The sequence below is a fragment of the Hakea prostrata genome, chromosome 1 (assembly GCF_041222555.1).
Source record: "Hakea prostrata isolate BN-2017 chromosome 1, UWA_Hpros_2, whole genome shotgun sequence".
Classification (NCBI taxonomy): Eukaryota; Viridiplantae; Streptophyta; class Magnoliopsida; order Proteales; family Proteaceae; genus Hakea; species Hakea prostrata.
In genome coordinates this window covers 4706530-4727617 of record NC_142600.1, presented here as the reverse complement: position 1 = coordinate 4727617, position 21088 = coordinate 4706530, and the positions used below count along the sequence as shown (strand labels likewise).

General features: G+C 36.2%; 1 protein-coding gene across 2 annotated transcripts; it reads left to right on the top strand.

Annotated features, from left to right (window-relative positions):
• Positions 1-5569: 5569 nt before the first annotated feature.
• Positions 5570-15395, top strand: SAR3 (SUPPRESSOR OF AUXIN RESISTANCE 3). Of its 2 annotated transcripts, XM_089156673.1 has the most exons (7): positions 5570-5790; positions 6277-8861; positions 9095-9218; positions 10309-10451; positions 12652-12749; positions 13656-13848; positions 14841-15395. In XM_089156673.1, exons 1-6 carry the CDS (start codon positions 5760-5762, stop codon positions 13846-13848), a joined length of 3174 nt encoding a protein of 1057 aa, XP_089012799.1. In that variant the 5' UTR covers positions 5570-5759; the 3' UTR covers positions 14841-15395. The 2 variants fall into 2 exon arrangements, with proteins under 2 accessions (XP_089012799.1, XP_089012795.1); XM_089156669.1 differs by lacking the exon at positions 14841-15395 and having other exon boundaries at positions 13656-14524.
• Positions 15396-21088: the final 5693 nt, after the last annotated feature.

Here is a 21088-nt window from a genome sequence, read left to right as displayed (position 1 = left end):
TCCAAGCTCACATCACCAACATAAACAATATTGAAAAATAATTGGGGCTTCATGGGTTTTACCTTAAACCTAAGGTTTCTGTATTGGTATGCAACCAAAGGAAAGATATTATTTAGTGGATATGCTTTTAGCACAATATTGAGAGTTTTCCGTGCAAAGACAACAAGACTAACAAAGTTACGGGGTTCGAACTTCCCTCCTTCCCCGTTACTTTTCTCATTCCTTTAGCATATGGGCCATCAGCCCTTGTGATTAATTTGATGATTATCAAAATGAATTAGACTAGTCTAAAGCTTTAAATATAAAAAGTAGAATATGTGGTGTCCATGTGTTGAACTCCGGACATATTCTATAGAAGGAAAAAGGTGCACACACCTTGCAATCTATATCCCTTACTCTCATTATTTAATGATATAAAAAACGAAAAAGAAAAAAAAATAATCTGATGTGTACAACAGTGCACTCTTTATACCAAATAAATGTTGATATTAAAAACTTAATTTAAAATTGAAAAGTCTAAAATAACCTTTTAATTCCTTTGTTTTTTGTATTGCTGTGCACTGTTGTGCACAACAAAAAAAATTTACTAGTAAAATACCTTATATATAGTGATACATATCAATTACAAACTAAAATTGATTTATCAAGTTAAATTGGCGAATCACCAAAAGAAAATGATATGCAAGTAGTTCGAACATCTGGAGAGTGGATTAGTAAGATGGAGATGGAATGATAGGTATAGATCAACCTTATTCAAATACGAGGGAAAGTAGGATTTGGCTATGGTTATTCTACAGCGGTGAAATAAAGAATGAAAATAACTAATACGGTTTGCTTTCGGCCCTTTTTTGTATTAATTCTCATTCTCAATTTTTGGTATTTTCTTTATTTTGATGTGTTTGGCATCTATTCTAAATCTTATTTTTCTTTAAAATAATAAAAAATTTTCCAAAATCCATAATAGACTTTTTGTCTATTATGGATTACCGGTGAGAAATTCATTGTCTTCAATTATGCACAAGTACTTAAATTCCTAAATTGTAACGTAAGGGTATAATGGTCAATTTACATTATATTTTCCTTCTCACCGTCATTTCATGATCTCTCACTTCCCCTTCCTTTGTCTCATGGGATCAAACCATAATTCACGCTCTTGTTTCTCCCTTGCATTACCTCTTTTTTGATAAGCCACCTCCTCTGCTAGCTTTAGTAACCAACCTTCCAGCAGAAGATGCTATTTCGTGACTGGATTCTGGTGGCAAAGATGTTGATGAAACCCAAATTTCACCTAAAATGGGTCAAGTCACATCATACCTAAGAAGCATATTTTTTGGAAGAAAAAATGAAACATGGACCACTGATGAAGAAAACGGATACAAAGCACCAGCTTCTAGCGATGAGGTGAAGCCAATCCAACCTAACTCCGGTTATGGGGAAACTAGAGTTTCAAAACAAGATGAAGGATTAGTTATTGTTGTATCTAATGCTAAGTTCATAGAAGCTATGGAGCCATCTCCTCCTGCCTCTATTAACCAAAATACCAGGAAGATTAGACTTAGATGGCAACTAGTTTTGAAGAATTGTTCTCAATTATGTACTTCCAATCGATTACCATGTTTTTGTCAATCACGACCTTTGCATTCTCCTTAGATAGTCTATCGGGCAAGTTTAACGTATTCCACGATACCATACAATACTAGCCGATATGTATTCATATTTGACCCAACCGATACGATACATCTTGATACGTGTCTCTATTGAATTACACTAAAATACATTAGCCAGAGCTATACAAAATGATACGTCTCTTAAAATACCTGACCGATACGATACTCGATACTGATACTTTAAACCTTGCTATCCAGAGCACCTTCTAAATTAATGTTATGCTTATTGGAATTCAATGACATATTTGAGGTACCATTTGAATGAGATGGGTTATTGGGATTTGATAATTTATTTTCCACTTGTACAAACTTCTTACCTGTATGCACAAGACATGTTGTCCTAAAAATCCATTTGCTTAAATTTCATGTTTTCCTCCCATTGGAAAGTAGAGTTCTCATAGAAATTGCAAATTGAACCTCATACAATTGACAACAAACTAGAAGACAAACTTCTCATGGAAACTGCTAATGAACCTCGTGGAATAAAGCCTTGGAATTATGAACTATCATTTATTTTTCTCCTAGTAGAAAACTTCATTGAAATATTTCGCAAAATGAGATATGCTATGCTCTATATCATCATTTTGTCATCTGAAATGTTCTTCAGCAAGTGACGAATGACATTTTTTGTATGAATTCCTATTATCATTTTCTAACCATTTCATTTTGACATATCAAATTTATTTTTTATTTTATAACTTATTTTGAGCAAAACTTGCCAAATCATTTTTCATTTTTGAACTAAAATGGATTATTATGTTCATTTATTTTAAATAGATAAAGTATAGAATGAGAATTGATACCAAAAAGAGCCTTCATTTGGATCATATTAGAATATGGTAATCAGCTTATAAATGGTTCGATTCTAGAATATATTTTTCACGTCTTCAATCAAATTGAAACTAAATCAATTAGCGCCTCTAATTTACACGAAGTAAAGTTCTTTTTTCATTATTTGCTATTAGATAAGCATTGCTAAAGTAGATGTGTCACTCCTCTCATTTTTTATATTACATATTTTTCATTGTATTTTGATTAGTCTTAGAATACTTGTCTCAATTATTTTATATTAATAACAATAATTTAAAAAATGCAAAAAAATAAAAAGACAAAAAGGAGAATTAGTGCCTTTGTGGGACCAAAAGGATATAGATTTTAGAGTGAAGATGCAAATGATACAATTGTATAGCTCCAAAAAGCCTTCTAGCGATATGGTTGGTTGATGGTCTTGTAGTAGTCAAGTCACTCATACATAATAGCCGTTTGTAAGGATTATAAAATAAAAAGCAAAAGGTTCACCAAGTGGGCAAATCGTGAGTCACTATCTCTTTGTTTGACGTGTTTGATTTGAGACTGGATCACCTTCCCATTAGGGAGTAGTACGCGCTCCCGTTTATTTTATTACAAATTTGGTAGGACCTATTAAAGGTTTTATTATTCAAATATGGACCCACGTGAACTTGTAGCGAAAAGGAGTATGCTGCTCCGACGAGAAGGTGATTCGAATTTGTTTGATCATTGTTAATGCGGTTTGCTTTTTTTTAAGTAGACTGATGGTGATTTGCACGTGGCAAGTTTGTATGTGTGAGACTAGCCATTGGTATCTAGGACGGCAAGCTTTATTAGGGTGGGACCTAGTTGCATTTTTTAGACATCTGTTATGAATGTCATTATTTTTTTTATCAATCATAATACAGTTAATGGTTTTGCTTCGCACAACAATCAAGCGACGGTCAAGATCAGAAATTCAATCGAAATATTGATCTCAACCATTCGTTGCATTTTAAAGGGTCTTAAAGGCAATTGACGGTCGATATTAAAATTTCGACTCAGGTTTCAATCTCGACCGAACGGCTCTGCATATTAATTGCGAATAATTGAAGCAAAACCCGACAGTTAATGGCATTTTGAAAGTGGGACCCTCACTTATGGACATGTCGAACAAATTATTTATATCCTACAAACTGAAATTGCATTCGGACCCAAAAAATTATTTCTATGGTAGAACTGTAGAAGCACGCCATGTGAACCCGAAAACCACTTTTTTTGGGTCAAAAACCCAAAAACATCCTACCCAAATAAAAAAGATGAACCCAATAAAACAAGAACCTGGGTGGGCCCGAAAGGAGATGGGCTGACAAAGTACTAACTGAGAAGGGCTTCAATGGAAGAAGCCCAAGCCCAAGCCTAAGAGAATATATTAATCTACAGGTCCACATCTCCATAAATATAGAAATCCGAGGGGGTTTAAAATGTTTTTATATAATGCTTAATCTTAGAAATTGGATTTTATTTTGGACACGTCATGGATAATGTGAGAACTCGATAAGCATGAGATTGAGGTGCATCTCAAAATCCCAAGTCTTTTTGATCTACAAACAGAAAACATTAATTGTGATGTCATCTTACTATCAAATTTGACTTTACTCTGTAAGGATATCAAATTTGGCTATTTTAATGGAGCTTTAAAATGATGGTTTGTCTATTTTGAGTTATACTTTTCAAATTGTACCAAGACCCAATAATTTGCATGGAATGTATTCAAATTTACACAGTAATTTTAATTGTTTGAAGTCATCCTACTTGAATGTTGGTTCTTTCTCCTATTCTAGTTGTCTTTTTGTCGTTTATTTCCTTGATTATATGTATACAAGCTTATTATTAAAGATCTCAAAATTTGTCTCTAACTTTAGGTATGTTTATTTCTATTACATTCTTAAGTCTAGCAACTCCTCCATTGATTATCTAGCTAAGAAAGTTCAAACTTGTTCTTCATTAGTGGAGAATACCATATTCTTTCATTGTCTCCCTTATATCTCAAACCTCTATGTCTCTTAACCATTTTATATAATGAAATTTATCTCTTGTTGACAAAAAAAAAAAAAAACACAAACTGGGTGAGGATCTGTTATATCACTTTGAACTTCTTAACACAGTTAGTCAATCAGTAGGTTTTAGCTAAATCAATTGGTTGAATTCCATTTTGCCAAAAAATTACAGATTAAACTTAGCTAGAGTCTTAAATTCTATAAATAAAAACCTTTTTGATGGATGGTAATAGACAATGTGAGAAGTGGGCATGGTCGAATCCCTATTGGCTCCCATGTAAAGGTGTAAATGGATGATCGAAATTTGCTTTGGAATTTGCATCCGTTTAGGTGTATCCGAATCTGTCCGATTACTAATAGAATATGGATATGGTATTTCCTTTTCTTACCGATTATTATAATTCCAATAAAATTATCCAATTAAGTTACTATTTGTATTGATTTTCTACTAAAATAACTATCAAAGTTGCTAAATTCTTTAATTTAAAACTTAACACTCATAAATAAAATGATAAGATGTAAACAGATACTTGAAAACTTATATTTAACATGTATTCATTCACATTTAAAATAATCTACTTGAGAAAATAACTATCCGATTATCATCCGAATCCAACTAAATGTTTTCGAAAACGATAGAATATTATCTAAACCCGTTCGAATATAATAGGATGCGGATATGATATTATTACTATCCAATCCGAATCCTGTCCGTTTACACCTCTACTCCCATGCGTTGACCATGAATGCTTAAACATTATTATGGATTACGAGTCAAGATAATTATCTTTAAAAATCTGCCAAAATGACCCAAATACGCTGTGCATTCTCAAAAAGACCAGCTTTTTTAAGTACCCGAATTGATGTCGGGCATTCAGATAGAATCCACCACTTTCGTGGGACCCACTACTGGTGGATTCTAACTGGATGGCTCAGATAATCAACCGATACCTGATTGTGTCAGAACTTGGTCCCGAGTTCGAAATAGTAGTACCAGTTCCAAAGTTTCGGTCCGATTCGGAACTCATAAATGTTGTTTCCTTCATTATTACCCAAAAAGAAAAACTAAAAAAAAAATGTTGTTTCCTTCTCAACCCTTGACCCAGAGTCTCTTCTTTCGTCTTCCATCTTTCGTTCACTGTGTTTTCTTCCCTCCTGAACTCTGTAGAGACAACCTGCGTTAAGCGCTTCTACGGACATGGATGGACGAATGCTATGCCTTTGACGGCTTAATTTGCTTCTTCAACCTTTGCTTAATTCGCTAATGGCGACTACTTCTTCTGCTCATGTACCTAGTAAGTCTTCAGTGCCTTTAGACTTCTACCGTTTTGGATAATTTTCTTTCAATCTTTGTATATTCAGTTCAATCCATTGTCTATTTTAAATATTTTTGAACTTATTGTTTCTTTAATTTCTTCGTATACTTTTCTGGTGTCTCTGTCTGTTCTTCTAAGCATCTGCTTGTTGTACAGTTATTCAGGTCTAGGGTTTCTTTTTATATTCTCTCAGTGTTATTAGCTTGCATACGTAGCGTTTTCGATACTTCCGTACTCGGCCGAAGCTCTTAAGCGTATTTTTTTGAATTTCTGTTGCGCACATTACTTCATTTACTATCGTATTAAGTAGTGAGTAGTTCATAAAAAATAATTGCTGGGTGCTGTGGATTTTTTTGTTTTTGAAATTTCTTCAGGTTAACAGTGTCAATTTTAACAGCATATATTGCTTACTCATTTATTTCTTTGTAATTCTGATAGATGGGTTTTACCTTTTTCTGTCTTTAGGGATTTACGACGAACTTTCCATAGAAAAATACTCTTGTAGAAAATTTGACATTGGAACTCCGAGCTCATGCCCTCCACCTGAATGCAAGAGAAGAAAAATTTATGTTGACAAGTGTAACCATTCATGTCGGGCTTTGGGGGAAATCAAAGCTCCATTGCCCATTTTGCAGTCATCTGATTATTTTATGGAACCTTCCCTATCTGACTTGGCTGACCATGAACTCAGTGATCCTGGGCACAGCTGTCATGTTCAGAATTTCACAGTTGGAAGGGTTGGCTATGGATGTGTTAAGTTTCTTGGTGAAACTGATGTCAGATGGTTGGAATTAGATCAAATTGTGAGGTTTGACAGGCATTGGGTCATGGTATACGAGGATGAAACTGACAAGCCTGCTATTGGTGAGGGTCTTAATAAAGATGCTGAAGTAACTTTGGTACTTCAGATAAGACCATTGGTTTATGAGAGGGTTAAACTGGATAATTTTATTGAGAAACTCAAGATCATCACAGAAAAACAGGGGGCCCGCTTTATTTCCTTTGATCCATTGAATGGTGAATGGAAATTCTTGGTTCGCCATTTTAGCCGATTCGGATTAAGTGAAGATGATGAAGATGATATCGTCATGGATGAAGCTACTGCAGCTCAACATCCTGGGGAGGTGGATGATGATGAGCCGTTTGAAGTTGACGAAGAACCTCAAATTAGTCCAGATGGAGCCGTTCTATCCCATTCTTTGCCTGCTCATCTTGGCCTTGATCCCATCAAGATGCAAGAAATGAGAATGGTTATGTTTCCTGTTGATGAGGAGGAAACTGAAGATTTTGATGGGCCATTTTCACGTGAGAAAGAGACTTTTAGTGGAGAGTATGGAAGACCTGGTTTACGGTATTCCTCCAAGAAGATAAGCCATAGAGTTAGTCCTCCCATTGTTCGGAAAACCCCACAAGCTTTACTTGAGTACAATATGAAAGGTTCAGACCAACCGGGGACCATTCTGATGACTCGTCAAAACCTGAGCATTGCTCCAAGGAATTCAAAAGTTAGAGGCTTTCAATTAGATCTCAAACATGAAACTCCAGTAACTGGACACCATTCTAAATATGTAGCTGATGCAGGATTATTCATGGGTAGGTCATTTAGGGTTGGTTGGGGTCCAAATGGTGTCCTTGTCCACTGTGGTGCACCTGTTGGTAGCACTGGTTCAGGTGTATTGTCTTCTATTGTCAATGTAGAAAAGGTTGCAATTGACAAGGTGGTCAGGGATGAAAATAACAAAGTAAAGGATGAGCTTATCGATTGCTGTTTTGCCTTACCCTTGAGTCTTCACAAGTCAATAAGTCATGAAACGATGGAAGTTGAAGTTGGGTCGTTCAGACTAAAGCTTCAGAAAGTTGTATCTAATCGCCTAGTGCTTCCAGAGATCTGCCGGAGTTATATAGATATTATTGAGAAGCAGTTGGATGTTCCTCGCTTATCTGCTTCTGCACGTGGGGTTTTGATGCACCAGGTCATGGTCTGGGAATTGATGAAGGTTCTATTTTCTGCCAGGGAGATCAGCGGACATTCAACACCTGTAGATGTTGACGATGAGGAGGATATGCTGGGTGATAAGAAGGATGGTTCTCCAGACATTGATCCAGAAGCACTCCCTTTTGTTCGTAGAGCACAGTTCAGTTATTGGTTACAAGAAAGTGTTTGTCATCGAGTACAAGAAGAAATAAGCTGTTTAAATGAGTCCCGTGAACTAGAGCACATTTTCTTACTTCTGACTGGGCGGCAGCTTGATGTCGCAGTTGAATTGTCAGCTTCCCAGGGAGATGTAAGACTTGCTTGTTTGCTGAGTCAGGCTGGTGGGTCAACTGTGAATCGAACCGATATGGCTCGGCAGCTTGACCTTTGGAGAATCAATGGGCTGGACTTCAACTTTATTGAGAAGGAGAGGTTGAGGTTGTATGAATTACTTGCTGGTAATATTCAGAGTGCTTTGCAAGGTTCAGTAATTGATTGGAAGAGGTATCTAGGGTTGTTGATGTGGTATCAGCTACCTCCTGATACTTCCTTAGCCATCATTATTCACGCATATCAGCAGCTCCTTGATGCAGGAAAGGCTCCTTATCCGGTTCCAGTTTACATTGATGAGGGACTGGTTGAGGAGGGTATGAACTGGAGTGCTGGGGACCGCTTTGACTTAGCCTATTATCTTATGCTCCTTCATGCGAGTGAAGAGAGTGAGTTTGGTCTCTTGAAGACTATGTTCAGTGCTTTTTCTTCAACCTGTGATGCACTTGACTACCATATGCTTTGGCATCAACGTAGTGTTTTGGAAGCTGTTGGTGCTTTTTCTTCTAATGATCTCCATGTACTTGACATGAGTTTTGTTTCTCAACTGTTGTGTCTTGGGCAATGTCATTGGGCCATCTATGTTGTCCTTCATATGCCTTACCGTGACGATTTCCCATATCTCCATGCCACTCTTATTAGGGAGATTTTGTTCCAATACTGCGAATCCTGGAGTTCGCAAGAAAGACAGCATCAATTCATTAAAGACTTGGGTGTTCCATCAGCATGGCTGCATGAGGCTATGGTATGTCTGTAACTGTGCGTGGACTTTACTAATTTGAACTTGTTATCTTGTCTTTTTTGGACCCAAAAGGACATTTTACTTTGACCTTCTTAACACAATCACTGGGCTTTTTAGCTGGATAAATTGGTTGAATTCCATTGTGTGAAAAATCATAGATGCTGAAACTTAGCTACAGTCCTTTTTTGTGTTTTTTTTTGGGGGCTGGTGATGACTATGGTTTTCCTGTTGTGAAGGCGGTATATTTCCATTACCAAGGTGATCTACTACAGGCCCTTGAACATTTTCTTGGATGCTCTAATTGGAAAAAAGCTCATTCAATTTTTGTGACTTCCGTCGCTCATTCATTGTTTTTGTCTGGTAAGTATCTAACCTCTATGAATAGGTTGTTTGCCCTACTTTTCTAGCTAATCATAATTCTTTTGTTTCTTGATTGTTGCGATGACATTGTTGGTTCACGAAGTGATGGGGGCATATTTGAGAAGTTGAAAAGCAAACCGGTAGAAAAAGGGGCATACCCATTGTCCAAGGCTCCTGTCACTGCAGGGTCCTTACTATGAGTAAAACCTTTTACGTAACTGATGATGCTTCCAATGGAGTTTCGAATGGTAGATTAAGTTAGACATTATTGTGTATCCCTCTTTTTTTTTTTTTTTTTTTTGGTTAATAATCATTTTCATTGTGATTCTAATTCATATTACAAGAAATTGTCAGTATCTCAGTAATAACCCTTTAAATAGGATTCCAAGATTAGATTTCATGTGAATTAATATCTCGGATATCTCGTTATATCTCGAAATTTTATGCTTCCCCCTTTCAAATTTGGCTTTGGTTCCACCCCCCACCCAAAAAAAGAAAAGAAAAGAAGAAGTAAATGTCCTGACCCGACGAGATCTTGGTCCAATTCGCTTATGGGGCCTTTAAAAATTAGTTCTTGAACCGTGATCTAATTATTTATGTTCAGGTTGAATGACTATTTAATAAAAGCAAGAAATTCAGCCATAAATATAAGAACATAGGCTGATCTGATTCCAGTTCTTGTAGTAACACAAAACAGAGCAATGTTGGCATTATTCTGAAGCTCCAGCTAATGCCTAGGCAAATGGTCCATTGATGAAGGACCAAATCCAAACTGTAGTGGGTCATGGGCGTAGTGTAGCTGTATGGCATCATCAAGAAATTAGCATTAGCTAAGATGAAGTTGTAATTGAAACTCAGCAAAATTTCTTGGGGTAAGGCTGTGTAGCAAAAATACACCCCCGGACTCTGGTTGTGCGGAAGTCTTTGGCATTGGGTTTGCCTCTTTTTTTTTGTTAGCTGAGGTTTTTTAAGCTGGCCTTCCCCCTTCTTTGATGTTTCAATTATTAAAAGCCTCTTGTCTACACTTTGTACTTATTTTGTTTCTCAATAACATTATTGTTGTTGGTTTGGTTGTCTTAATTTGATGCAGCTAAACATTCGGAGATCTGGAGACTTGTAGTATCCATGGAAGAACACAAGTCGGAGATTGCAGACTGGGACTTGGGTGCTGGGATTTATATGTCCTTTTACATTATAAAAAAATCTATACAAGATGGTGCTATGTATGATCCGGTATGAAAATTCATCATGAACGCTCAATTTAATGAAGTGTCATTTCAACAACTTAGGTTTACTTCATATATCATATATCATATTCCAATATTTCACTCTTTCGCTATATCAGAAGCCAATTTTTATTTTTCGTTACTTCAACTATGTTATTTTGGACATTTCTTCTCCTTCTGAAGCCTCAAGTTCATCATATGTGTTTCGCATGGCTAAAACTTCTCAGTGACAATTAGTTTTATCTTGACAAGCATCGTTGCTGTAAGAATGTGCCTTATGGGATACAGGGTGCATAGACATGTGAACAGTTTTAGTATTTTTTTGGGGTTTTGAGTTGTCAAGTCTTGAGATAGTTTGGTCATAATTCTTTTGGCTGTCAAATATCTGTTAAATAATGGGGAATATATCAAATTCATCTAGAAATATGCATGTTGGTACAGGATGAGACTTGCTTTACTACTGATAATGTAGCCTGAATAGGGCTTTGGGCTAATTTCCAATATATCTTTGACAGAACCTAATTCGGGGGGGGGGGGGTATTAACTAGGGTTTCTTTAGATTTTTGGTTAGGGTGTGTGGAATGAAAAATGGAGAATCTCAAAAAGGGTCTTGGATAACTTGGTTAGGATTTGAATGTTTTGGTGTAGATGGGATTTGGTGGGATGGCCTTTCAGCTATGGAATCAAAAAAAGATTGAAAGAATAGGGTTCTTCATTTGAACTTTTGAGATGGAGTACATGGATTGAAGTCCTTGAGATGTGGATTGAAAGAATTGGGTTCTTCATTTGAACTTTTGAGATGGAGCACATGGATTGAAATACTTGAGATGTGGAAGGAGAGGTACTAATCAGATGGGGCTTAGGGGCTACAACTAGGTTTGAACCTAAATGGGTAGGTTTAGGTGCTGTGGTTGCAGTTTGGCAGTTTTTGGATGGGTATGCTGATGGGAAAGCGAATTCTTGATTTTAGGATTTGGAGAAAAATCAAGTTTCAAGAAAGGTTGGAACTAGGATTTAGGATGATGGAAAGGATCTGCAGGCTGGATCCTGTCTTGGTGATTCATAGGTTTTCTTGATTAGTGTTAGAAGTTCCATAGAATATTTAATTAATGTTCCTTGTTGTTATAGAGGACAAGTTGAAGCAGTGTTAAGTTGTTTCATTAGATTTAAAATGATGTGAATAACCTTCAAACCTCTGGGTTATTATTGATCCACTCCAAGTTCTCGAGTCTCATATTTTTAGACAGTTACAAGTCCTTTCAACTCACAATTCAGTTAACTAAATTTTTGGATCCCAAACCAACACCTATGCTCATTCAAAACTACTTTCAGACCATGGTTTTGCTCTTGCTTTCCCAGCCAAATGTTGTTCAGCTACCGAAAGTGGTTAGTAGGCTTTGAGAGGGGGAAAAAAAGGAATACTTATTGTATATTTATTTGTACAACCCCCACCCCCCACCCCCCACCCCGTGGTGTGTTGTTTCTTCTACAATGACTTATCTCTTTATATTTGTTGTGCCATCTACCTCCCTTGGCCAGCCTCCCAGGGAACATCTTTTACCGAGTGTTTGATAATTTTAACTTGGTGAGATTCGGTGTTGAACTGTTTTCTGATTGATTCAGTAATTAGTATGCAATTAGGAACCCATCAAAAGAATCAATAGATATTGACTTTGGCTATTGAACATTTCCAACTAAGGTTAGTTCAGTCTATTTAAATTTAATTTTCAGTCTTGTTCTTAACATTTTATATGGTTATGAGCCCTAATTTTGCTTGGTTGACATGGCATCAATTTTGATATCATCGACTTAAAATTGAAAGCTTCTACAACACTTGATTCAAGCGACATACTCTAAATAAATATCAGAACACTTCCATACTAGCTTTATTATCCAAATGACTTATCACCTGATGTTGATTGTTATGCCTGCCTTAGAGGGACCATCTGAGTACAATATTATGAAACATGGTTTTGAGTCTATTGACAACGTATATGTTATAAACTTTGAGAAGGATCTAGCATTTGAATTGCAGCCTACTAACATGTCAATAAATATTTTTTATTTGTTGCCTTTGGTAGATATCAAATCAATATTTTTAGCTCTGTAATAATGTCTTTTGAACTTTCTTTGGCTGCTTTGGTATCTCATTTATTTCCATGGAAGTTTTTCCTATCTCATGCTTGAACATGCTTTATCTCTTGCAGGATTCTGTTGAAAGAAACAAAGCTTCTTGTAGAGAGTTTTTTGGCTGCTTAAATGAGTCATTAGCATTATGGGGAAGCAGGTTGCCAGTCGATGCAAGGTTTTTTTTTAATCCCTATTTTTGCCCGATCTCTAGCCCCATTTGCTCTCCATTTCTTCAAGTCTTGAATATGTGTGCAATCTGGAATCATTCTTTGGTTTCTGCTTTCATATTGTCTCCTCCTCTCATGCTTATGTTTACTAGTTTGTTTTTGGAATAGTTGACACTTTTTGTAGCTTCACCCGTTGGTTTGTTTCTAGATTCAAATTAATGCGAAGACTCACTCCAGTTTTTCCTTCATTACTTTAGTTATGCCTTACTGTTCTATTCAGTTTCTAGATTCAAGCTTTAGTGAACATTCACTAACTCCTGCATGCCATAAGATACGCTTTGCTGATTCAGACTTCACAGTCAGTGACACTGTTGGAACACTATATTTGGTCCTAACCATTAGATGTCTAGGTATTTTAAACACTATCCTGACTGTTTGACATCGGTGATTTTCTTGGGTGCTGCATTTCATGGAGCCTATGCATTTTTACACACACACACACAAAAAAAAAAAAAAAAAACACGCACAGACATAAAGGAAATAAATAAATAAGTAAACAAACAAATAAATAAGTTTGAGAAAAGAAGTAGTTATGCCTAATAGGCAGTTCAGCGGTAATATTATATGATTGCCATAAACATTCAGTGTTGATTGTTTGTATGCTTGGACTCTTACTACATAAACCTGATTTAATATGATGTAGAAACACAATTTTCACCGACCAGGCCAGATCTCTTCAACAATTTTGCGTAGGGCGTGTTCAATTAATATAAATTCTCCATTCTCCATCAGAAGAAGATTTGGCTTGTATAATCAAAGTTTTTTCTATCTAGTTATGCTCTAAGTAATTTCATCTTCTTGGTATGTCCTGTGCTTACCTTTGTATGGTTTGTTTTTTGAATCTCGTTTCCTAGAGCAACATACTCAGAGATGGCTGATGAATTATGTGCTCTTATATTGGATGGTGGAGAGGTGTCAACCTATGAGGATCAGTTGAGCTGCTTTGAGACCATGTTCAATGCTCCTATCCCAGAAGATCTGCGTGAATGTCATCTTCAGGATGCAGTATCGGTCTTCACTTCTTATCTTACTGAAATGGCTTCATAGGTCTCTGCAGTGTTTTGTTTCATTCTATAACTATTTACCAATGTATTGGCCATGAACATTTGAGCCTGAGTTGTTTATTTATTTTCTTATGGGTTGATATCTTTTTATCCATGAGTGGTCTTAGTGTTTTACATTGTTGCTTTGTTTCTCCTGACAGCTGCACTACTTAGATATCAAAAGGACTAACCCTATTGAGCTATCAGCAAGACGTCACTGTTTCTTTGCTGTCTCTTGGGTCAGATAGTTGGAAACTTGATTCTTTTGCTAGTGCTCTATCCTTGTACATGTCAGAGTTGTCTGATTTGAATCTTGTATCATTGGTGTACATTGAGATCCTATTACAGTTGATTGATATGATTCACGATTCTTATAGATGTAATAGCTGACAGGCACCTTTTCTGTGAGATCAGCTTATTATTTGGGACTGGCGATATCAGATTGTCATGGGAACATAGCTTCTTCATCCATTGCCTCACCGCTTTGGAACACAATTTGGAATATCCCCACCTTGTCCTATGGATATTCTCTTGAGGCCCTTTAGGAGACTGTTTTTTTCTTTTTAAGGAGAAGTACTGCCCTCTCCCATGTTTGATATGTGCCTCTCATAGTGAGTCTTTTGTTCATGCCTTTTTTCACTCTACATATGCAAAAGAAGTTTGGCGTTTGTCCCCTCTTAGGTTGGATACATCAGCTTTTCATGGGAGTTCTCTGTTTGATTGGATGCCTTTTATTAATTCCTGCTTTAAGGATGATTCATGCATACAAGATGTGCATAACATTTGGAGCTCCCTCCTATGGTGTATATGGAAAGCAAGAAATGATGCACTTTTTAAAGGCTTTGCACCTTCCATTTTCAGTATTCTGCAGTTCTCAGCTTCCCAGGTTGCTAAAATTCAGCATGCTAACTCTCTGTCCACCATTGAAAAACTCCATACAATATTCAGTTGATACAGATGTTACACACATTAATGATGCTTCTTAGCTGTTCACAGATGCACCTTGGAATAATTCGAATGGACATAGCGGTAGAGGATGTCTACCATGGGATGCTCATGGCGATTTTCTGGTAGCACAAGCCAAGCATGGTCATGGGAGTTCAGCTTCAGCAACCGAATTAGAAGCTTTAAGGGATGGACTGCTTCTAGCAATTCAGTCACAGGTCTCCAAAGTGATTGGACACTCAGACTGCCAAGCTATTATAAAGGCTTTAGATGGACAGAATCACCAATTTTTGGACTGGATATGTGCTGGCCTACTTCAGGAAGTGCGGAAACTGTAGGGTTTTTTGCATCTATAATTTTCGGATACTCTAGAACCATTAATATGTATCTGTGGCCCGAGGTGCCAAACTATTTTTACCTAGATGGGACTTTGTGGAGTGTTCCACCTTCATTTGTCACAAACTCTAGTTTTTCTTACCTTCAGTTCTATTTTTCTCTGAAAGAAAGAAAGGCTTAGAGAGGAAAACCAAAATAAACAATGATTCGTCTGTCAGCCCATTATCTCTTTTTACTATTATTATGATCTACCATATCCTTCAAGAAATCTATCAATTTTACTATTATTATTACGTTCGAATATTTTTTTTTTTGGTAAGCAGTACTTCATTCATTAAAGAAAGAAAAATACAGACACACATTTGCATGAAAACACAAGGTTCACACCGAACCAAGGAATGGAAAGTGACCAAACTGTCATACATGCAATAGACAGGGTCATCCTGATTAAGGGATGGGTCAAGCCCAGTATACCCTTAGAAATAAGGCTGCAACAAATACAGCACCAAATAAGCACCTGCACCCACATAGGGGAACAAAATACACGCCTCAAGGGCGGACACATAACACGCCTCAAGGGCGGACAGACAACACGCCTCAAAGGTGGACAGATAACACGCCTCAAGGGCGGACACAAAAATCGTTCGGTTGTCGCAGTGGTAACATCAAAAGTGCGGATGAGGGTTAGACCCATTATTCATTTGTTTACGTTGTTCAGCACTCTTATGGGGTTGTGTTCTTTATAACAATAGACCTTTTTCTTTAATTTCATATAAAGTAACAAATTATTATGAAAACAGAAAAAACCATTTCTTGGATTGAGTATATAAGTTTGAGTTTAGAAGGAAAGAGTTATTGGAAATAAACTCCGTTTGAAGTGCTAATGGTCCCACTGCCAAAATCCTCTTTTTCCATTCACAAGAAAGGAAGATGTGCCAGCCAACCCTTCATATTCTTTCGGTTTGCAGCATTTTCCCCAAGAGATGAGGGTTAACGGGTTTGCCTTTGAAGGTTTTCCTAGCCAAAACCATTGGCAAATCGAGTCTAGTTTTCTATAGAGAATTTTAGGGAATCGAAAACATTGCATGTGGTAAAGTTCCCTAGTTGATAAGTTTATAAACCATATTGGGTCCTTGTGGATTTGGTGGGCTTATAATGCCTTTGTTTGTTATACTTATATCAGGTAGCCATAGATGCGAGTAAATTGAAATTGATTGGTCATTCTCCACTTGTTTTGTGACACCATCGACTAAAAGTTTCTTATTGCTAAGACACTATGCCATCCCCAATAGTAGGACTTGGGCTTCAAATTTTTGTGTAGTCTTATCCCTAAGGTATTTGTACGTTGTCGGTGACCAAAGGCATTCGGGATGTGTTTCCAAGACCTTACGTTACGAGTGTCAAGTGGTAGTCCAAAGAATTTTTACCTGAAAAAAAAAGGGCTCATCTCTCCTCTTTTCTTGAGGATAACTTTAGAGATTTATAAAACTCAGTTCTTAAATTAGGTTCTGATTCTAAATGTTGGATTATTGACTGCCATGTATCATAATCTTATATATAAATTATAGGGAAGGGAATTGTAAAGGATGTGAGCTTCTCTTCTTCTTTCTTTCTTTCTTTCTCTTTTTATTTTATTTATTTATTTATTTATTATTATTATTTTTTTTTGGTTTCAATGGTGTAGTTTAAAAAGTAAAAAATAATAAAAAATAAAAAAAAGAAAATAGCAAATCAAAACGAGTGGTTGAGATTCACCGGAATTGTTCTCACCAATGGCAGCCTAATGCTGTTGCACATGCGCAACAATGAAGCAAAATTCGTACATCTTCCTCCCTGCGTCCCATGAAACACATGACCAACACATAATCATGCAAGTAAATACGAACCTCTGAACCTACGGGGGTTGTTCCAAGTGGTAAGCAGCTTGGTTCGCTTAAGCAAGGTTCCGGTATCGAATCCTTGTGGATGCAAAAATGTCCGAGAGACTCACCCACCACAGCCAGGTGTGCGATGCGGGTCGAACCACCGATTTATAAACCGGGGTTGGCAAACAAAAAAAAAACATGAACCTCTGAAACTAACTTAGAATATGAACACATAATTAGCTTGGACTTCCTTACTATATAAACTAACTTAGAATATGAACAAATAATTAGCTTGGACTTCCTTACTATATAAACTAACGTAGAAACACATGACCAACTTAATAAATAATGTCCGACTCAGAAACAGTAACGTAGAAACACATGACCAACTTAATAAATAATGTCCGAAACAGAAAACGACAATGTAGACAGGGAATGAGAATGAAGGAGAAGAGGAAAACTCTGACAAGTCTGAAACAAAGAGCGAAGAAGAAGATGAGATTGAAGAAGAAGAAGAGGCGAATGTTGATGGCAATGATTCATTGATAGATTTCTTGCAAGTTGAAGTAGGGCGTAGAAGCGAGCTTGAGGAAGATTCTGATGTTTGAGAGTTTGCAATTTATCATATTTCTATTGGAAAAATCTGAGTCGGTGAACGTTTTTTTTTCCTTCTAACAAATGGTATCAGAGTATGTTAATAAACAGTCACGTGAACCAAGCTCTGATACCACTTGTTGGGAAAAAACTTCGTTGAAATTTTTTTATATATTTTGTGCAAGTGTAGGTGCAGGGGATCAGATGCAACAATTTCATTGCAATAATGCATTGACAGATTTATTGCAAGTTGAAGTAGGATATAGAAATGAGCTTAAATAAGACTCCGAAAGTGAGCTTGATGAAGATTCTGATGTTTGAGAGTTTGCAATTTATCATATTTCTATTAGAAAAATCTGAGTCGATGAGCGTTTTTTTTCTTTTAACAAATGGTATCAGAGTATGTTAATAAAGAGTCACGTGAATCACGCTCTGATACCACTTGTTGGGAAAAAACGCCGTTAAAATTTTTTTTACCTAAAAAAAAAAGGCTCTATCTCTCCTACTTTCTTGAGGCTTAGTATTAGAGATGTATAAGACTCAGTTCTTAATTGAGTTTTAATTCTGAAGTTGGATTATTGATTGTCACATAACATATCTTATACATAAATTATAGGGAATAGTAGGGGTAGGAATTGTAAAGGATGTGAGTTTTTTTTTTAAATTTTTTATTAATTGTTTCTGTGGGTTTCTATGGTGTAGTTTAAAAAAAAAATCAAAACGGGTGGTGAAATTCACTAATGTGCACATGTGCAGCATTGAAGCAAAATCTGTACATCTTCCTCTCCATGTCCCATGAAACACATAATCATGCAAGTGAACATGAACCTCTGAAACTGACTTAGAATATGAATACATAATCATGCAAATGAACATAATCAGCTTGGACTTCCTTAATATATAAACTGACTTAGAAACACATGACCAACATGGTAAATCATGTCGGATTCAGAAACAAAAAATGGAAATGTAGACGAGAATGAGAATGAAGAAAAAGAGTAAAACTCTAACACGTTTGAAACAAAGAGCAAAGAAGAAGATGAGGAAAACTCGACATGTCCGAAACAAGAGAACGAAAAGAAGATGAGATTGAAGAAGAAGAGGCGAATGTTGATGTGGAGATGGTATACGAATTTGCAAAACTGTCAGATAGGAACGTGAATGAGGAAAACGGAGGCGCGGAAAAAAACGGAAAATAAGAGGAAAACCAAGTAGAGGAAAACGATCATATGGAAGAATATGAAAATGTTGATGTTGTGGGTGGAGCAGAGGAGAACGGGAATACGATTGATATATTTGGTGCGAATGTGGGTGTAGGGGATCAAATGCAATAATTTGATGGTAAAATGCAGCGTTTCGCGTTGTAGGCTGGAGGAGGATGACACTTTGGGGCCCGGGAGTCGTTTTGGGGTATTTTCTTCCTTGGGTCCCGGGCTTTTTTTTCTACCATGTCGGGGCGATGTCCGTGACTGCTCGATCCCTGTTGGGACATCGTGATCTGCTCACCTTTCCCATTTGTGTAGATTGAAGAAAAAGTACGTTACTCGTGAATAGTGCGGGCCCCGTGAATAATCTTATGCGGACCCCTGAGTAACAAAATAAGCTATAAATACACGACTTTCGGGCTTGAATTTATAACTAAACCCAGCCCAAGCTCTTATACTACTTATTACTAAACTCTTATTTTCTCTTATTTTAACCACTTTTTAAAATTTAGTTTAATTGGCCGCAGAGAGGTAAAATTGCTGTCAAGCTTATCTTCCTTAATGAGGAGGATCAACAAATGGTATCAAATCACTGCACAAGTCTTATGAGAGTATGTAGCTGAAGTAAAGAAGAATGAGAATGAGAATGAAGGAGAAAAGGAAAACGTTGATGTGAAAATCAATGGAGATCATGACAATACAACTGAAGTTGAACAAAATGTGAATGATGCATATGGAGATTTCTTGGAAGATCATGTAGAACATGAAAGTGAGTTGGAGGATGATTTAAAAAGTGATGCTTGAGAGACTGCAGTCTCTCATCTTGTTATTGGAAAAGTCGGAGGGTGAGAATAGAGTTTCCAATATTGTTCTTCTTGAGTTTGTTTCTGGATATTTCATTTGACAACTAGATGATAATTCTTCTTCTTTGATTTTCTATATGAATATGCGGTAGATGATGAGTCGTAGTGAGATGTGAATATTATGTAGAAGACGATGAGTAATCTATGTGAATATATAGTGATAATGAGTTGTATTAAAATACCATTCATTTGACTCATTTTCCTTTTTTGGAAAAATTACGTGATTAGCCACTATTGGCTTTAGTTTAAAAAAATTTATTACCCTTTCTTTGGTTTGACAAAAACAACAAATACTAGTTTAGATATTGCAAACATGGTCAAAACAGTATTCTGTGTTCTTCAAATCGACTTAAAAGGAAGAAAAGAAGAGAGCTCTTTTTGCATTCAAATGGTTGATCAATACGATTTTATTTATTCAGATCGCAAAGGAGTTGCAAAACGACCAATATTATGAATTGCAGTTAGGAGAGTGGTAAGTTCTTCATTTTGGTTTATTTTGTTATAATCCATCTCCCATTTTTTCTTCTTCTTATTATTTGGTCTTACTACATGTAGGGTAGGAATTCTACTACAAATAACTGCAGATATCAGTTCCTTTGTTTCTCACATTTCAAATTTTTGGTTAGCATATCACTGTTAATGAATCTTTTCTTCTTATTAAACATATTGATCATTTTTCTTTTTGCCTAGTTTGTTATTGTTGATTCACTTTCTTCACATTCATTTCGTTGTTGTTCTATCTAAAAACAAATTAAAAAGTCTATGCTGTGGTTACTAGTTAGCAGTAGAGATATTAGATGTAATGCCCCCATGGAGCAAGGGAACACAAAAGCCTCTATATATTGGCGCAACTCTTACTCCTAAACCTTTTATGAATTGTCATTAGCTATTTTCAGGTAGACTAGGGATGTAAAAATTACGAATCTTTCTTTGTCTTATGTGTCAATGAAATACTTGTTGACTAAAGTGAGACATTGCTCTTTAAAAATACCATTTCTCATTTTTTTCCTTCTTCTTCCAATGAAAATTTATTTTTCAACGAAAATCTATATTGAGAAAATTAGAAACATAAATGGGAGGGAATCAAGGTCACAGGTAGTAGAATAGGTGGTATTCTGGATAATTGAGGTAGATCAAGGCGTCAGATGGGAGATCTTAATGCAAAATTATGCCTTCTAAGCCTGAACTGACCCTAAGTAGATAGTCTTCATTGCATCAACATTGAGAAAAAGTATGTTGAAAAATGAAAAACACTATTTTAAAGTGAGTTGTTGAAAAAGGAAAAACACTGTTTTAGAGTGATTTGAAATATGCATCATATTTTGAGTATAGTAAAACAACACATCGAGTTGGTAGTTTACTAAAATCAAATCCAATTTTAAGTGAATTTGTAATTTTCCTATTTTGAATTGGGTTCTTTTTTATTAACAATGTTT

What these genes read in the sequence shown, in the direction of transcription:
- SAR3 (XM_089156673.1), top strand. Translation starts at nt 5,760, where the DNA reads ATGGCGACTACTTCTTCTGCTCATGTACCTA. An exon ending in TTCTTCTGCTCATGTACCTA is followed by an intron (nt 5,791 to 6,276) that starts GTAAGTCTTCAG and finishes TTCTGTCTTTAG; the next exon opens with GGATTTACGACGAACTTTCC. An exon ending in AGGTTGCCAGTCGATGCAAG is followed by an intron (nt 12,750 to 13,655) that starts GTTTTTTTTTAA and finishes CTCGTTTCCTAG; the next exon opens with AGCAACATACTCAGAGATGG.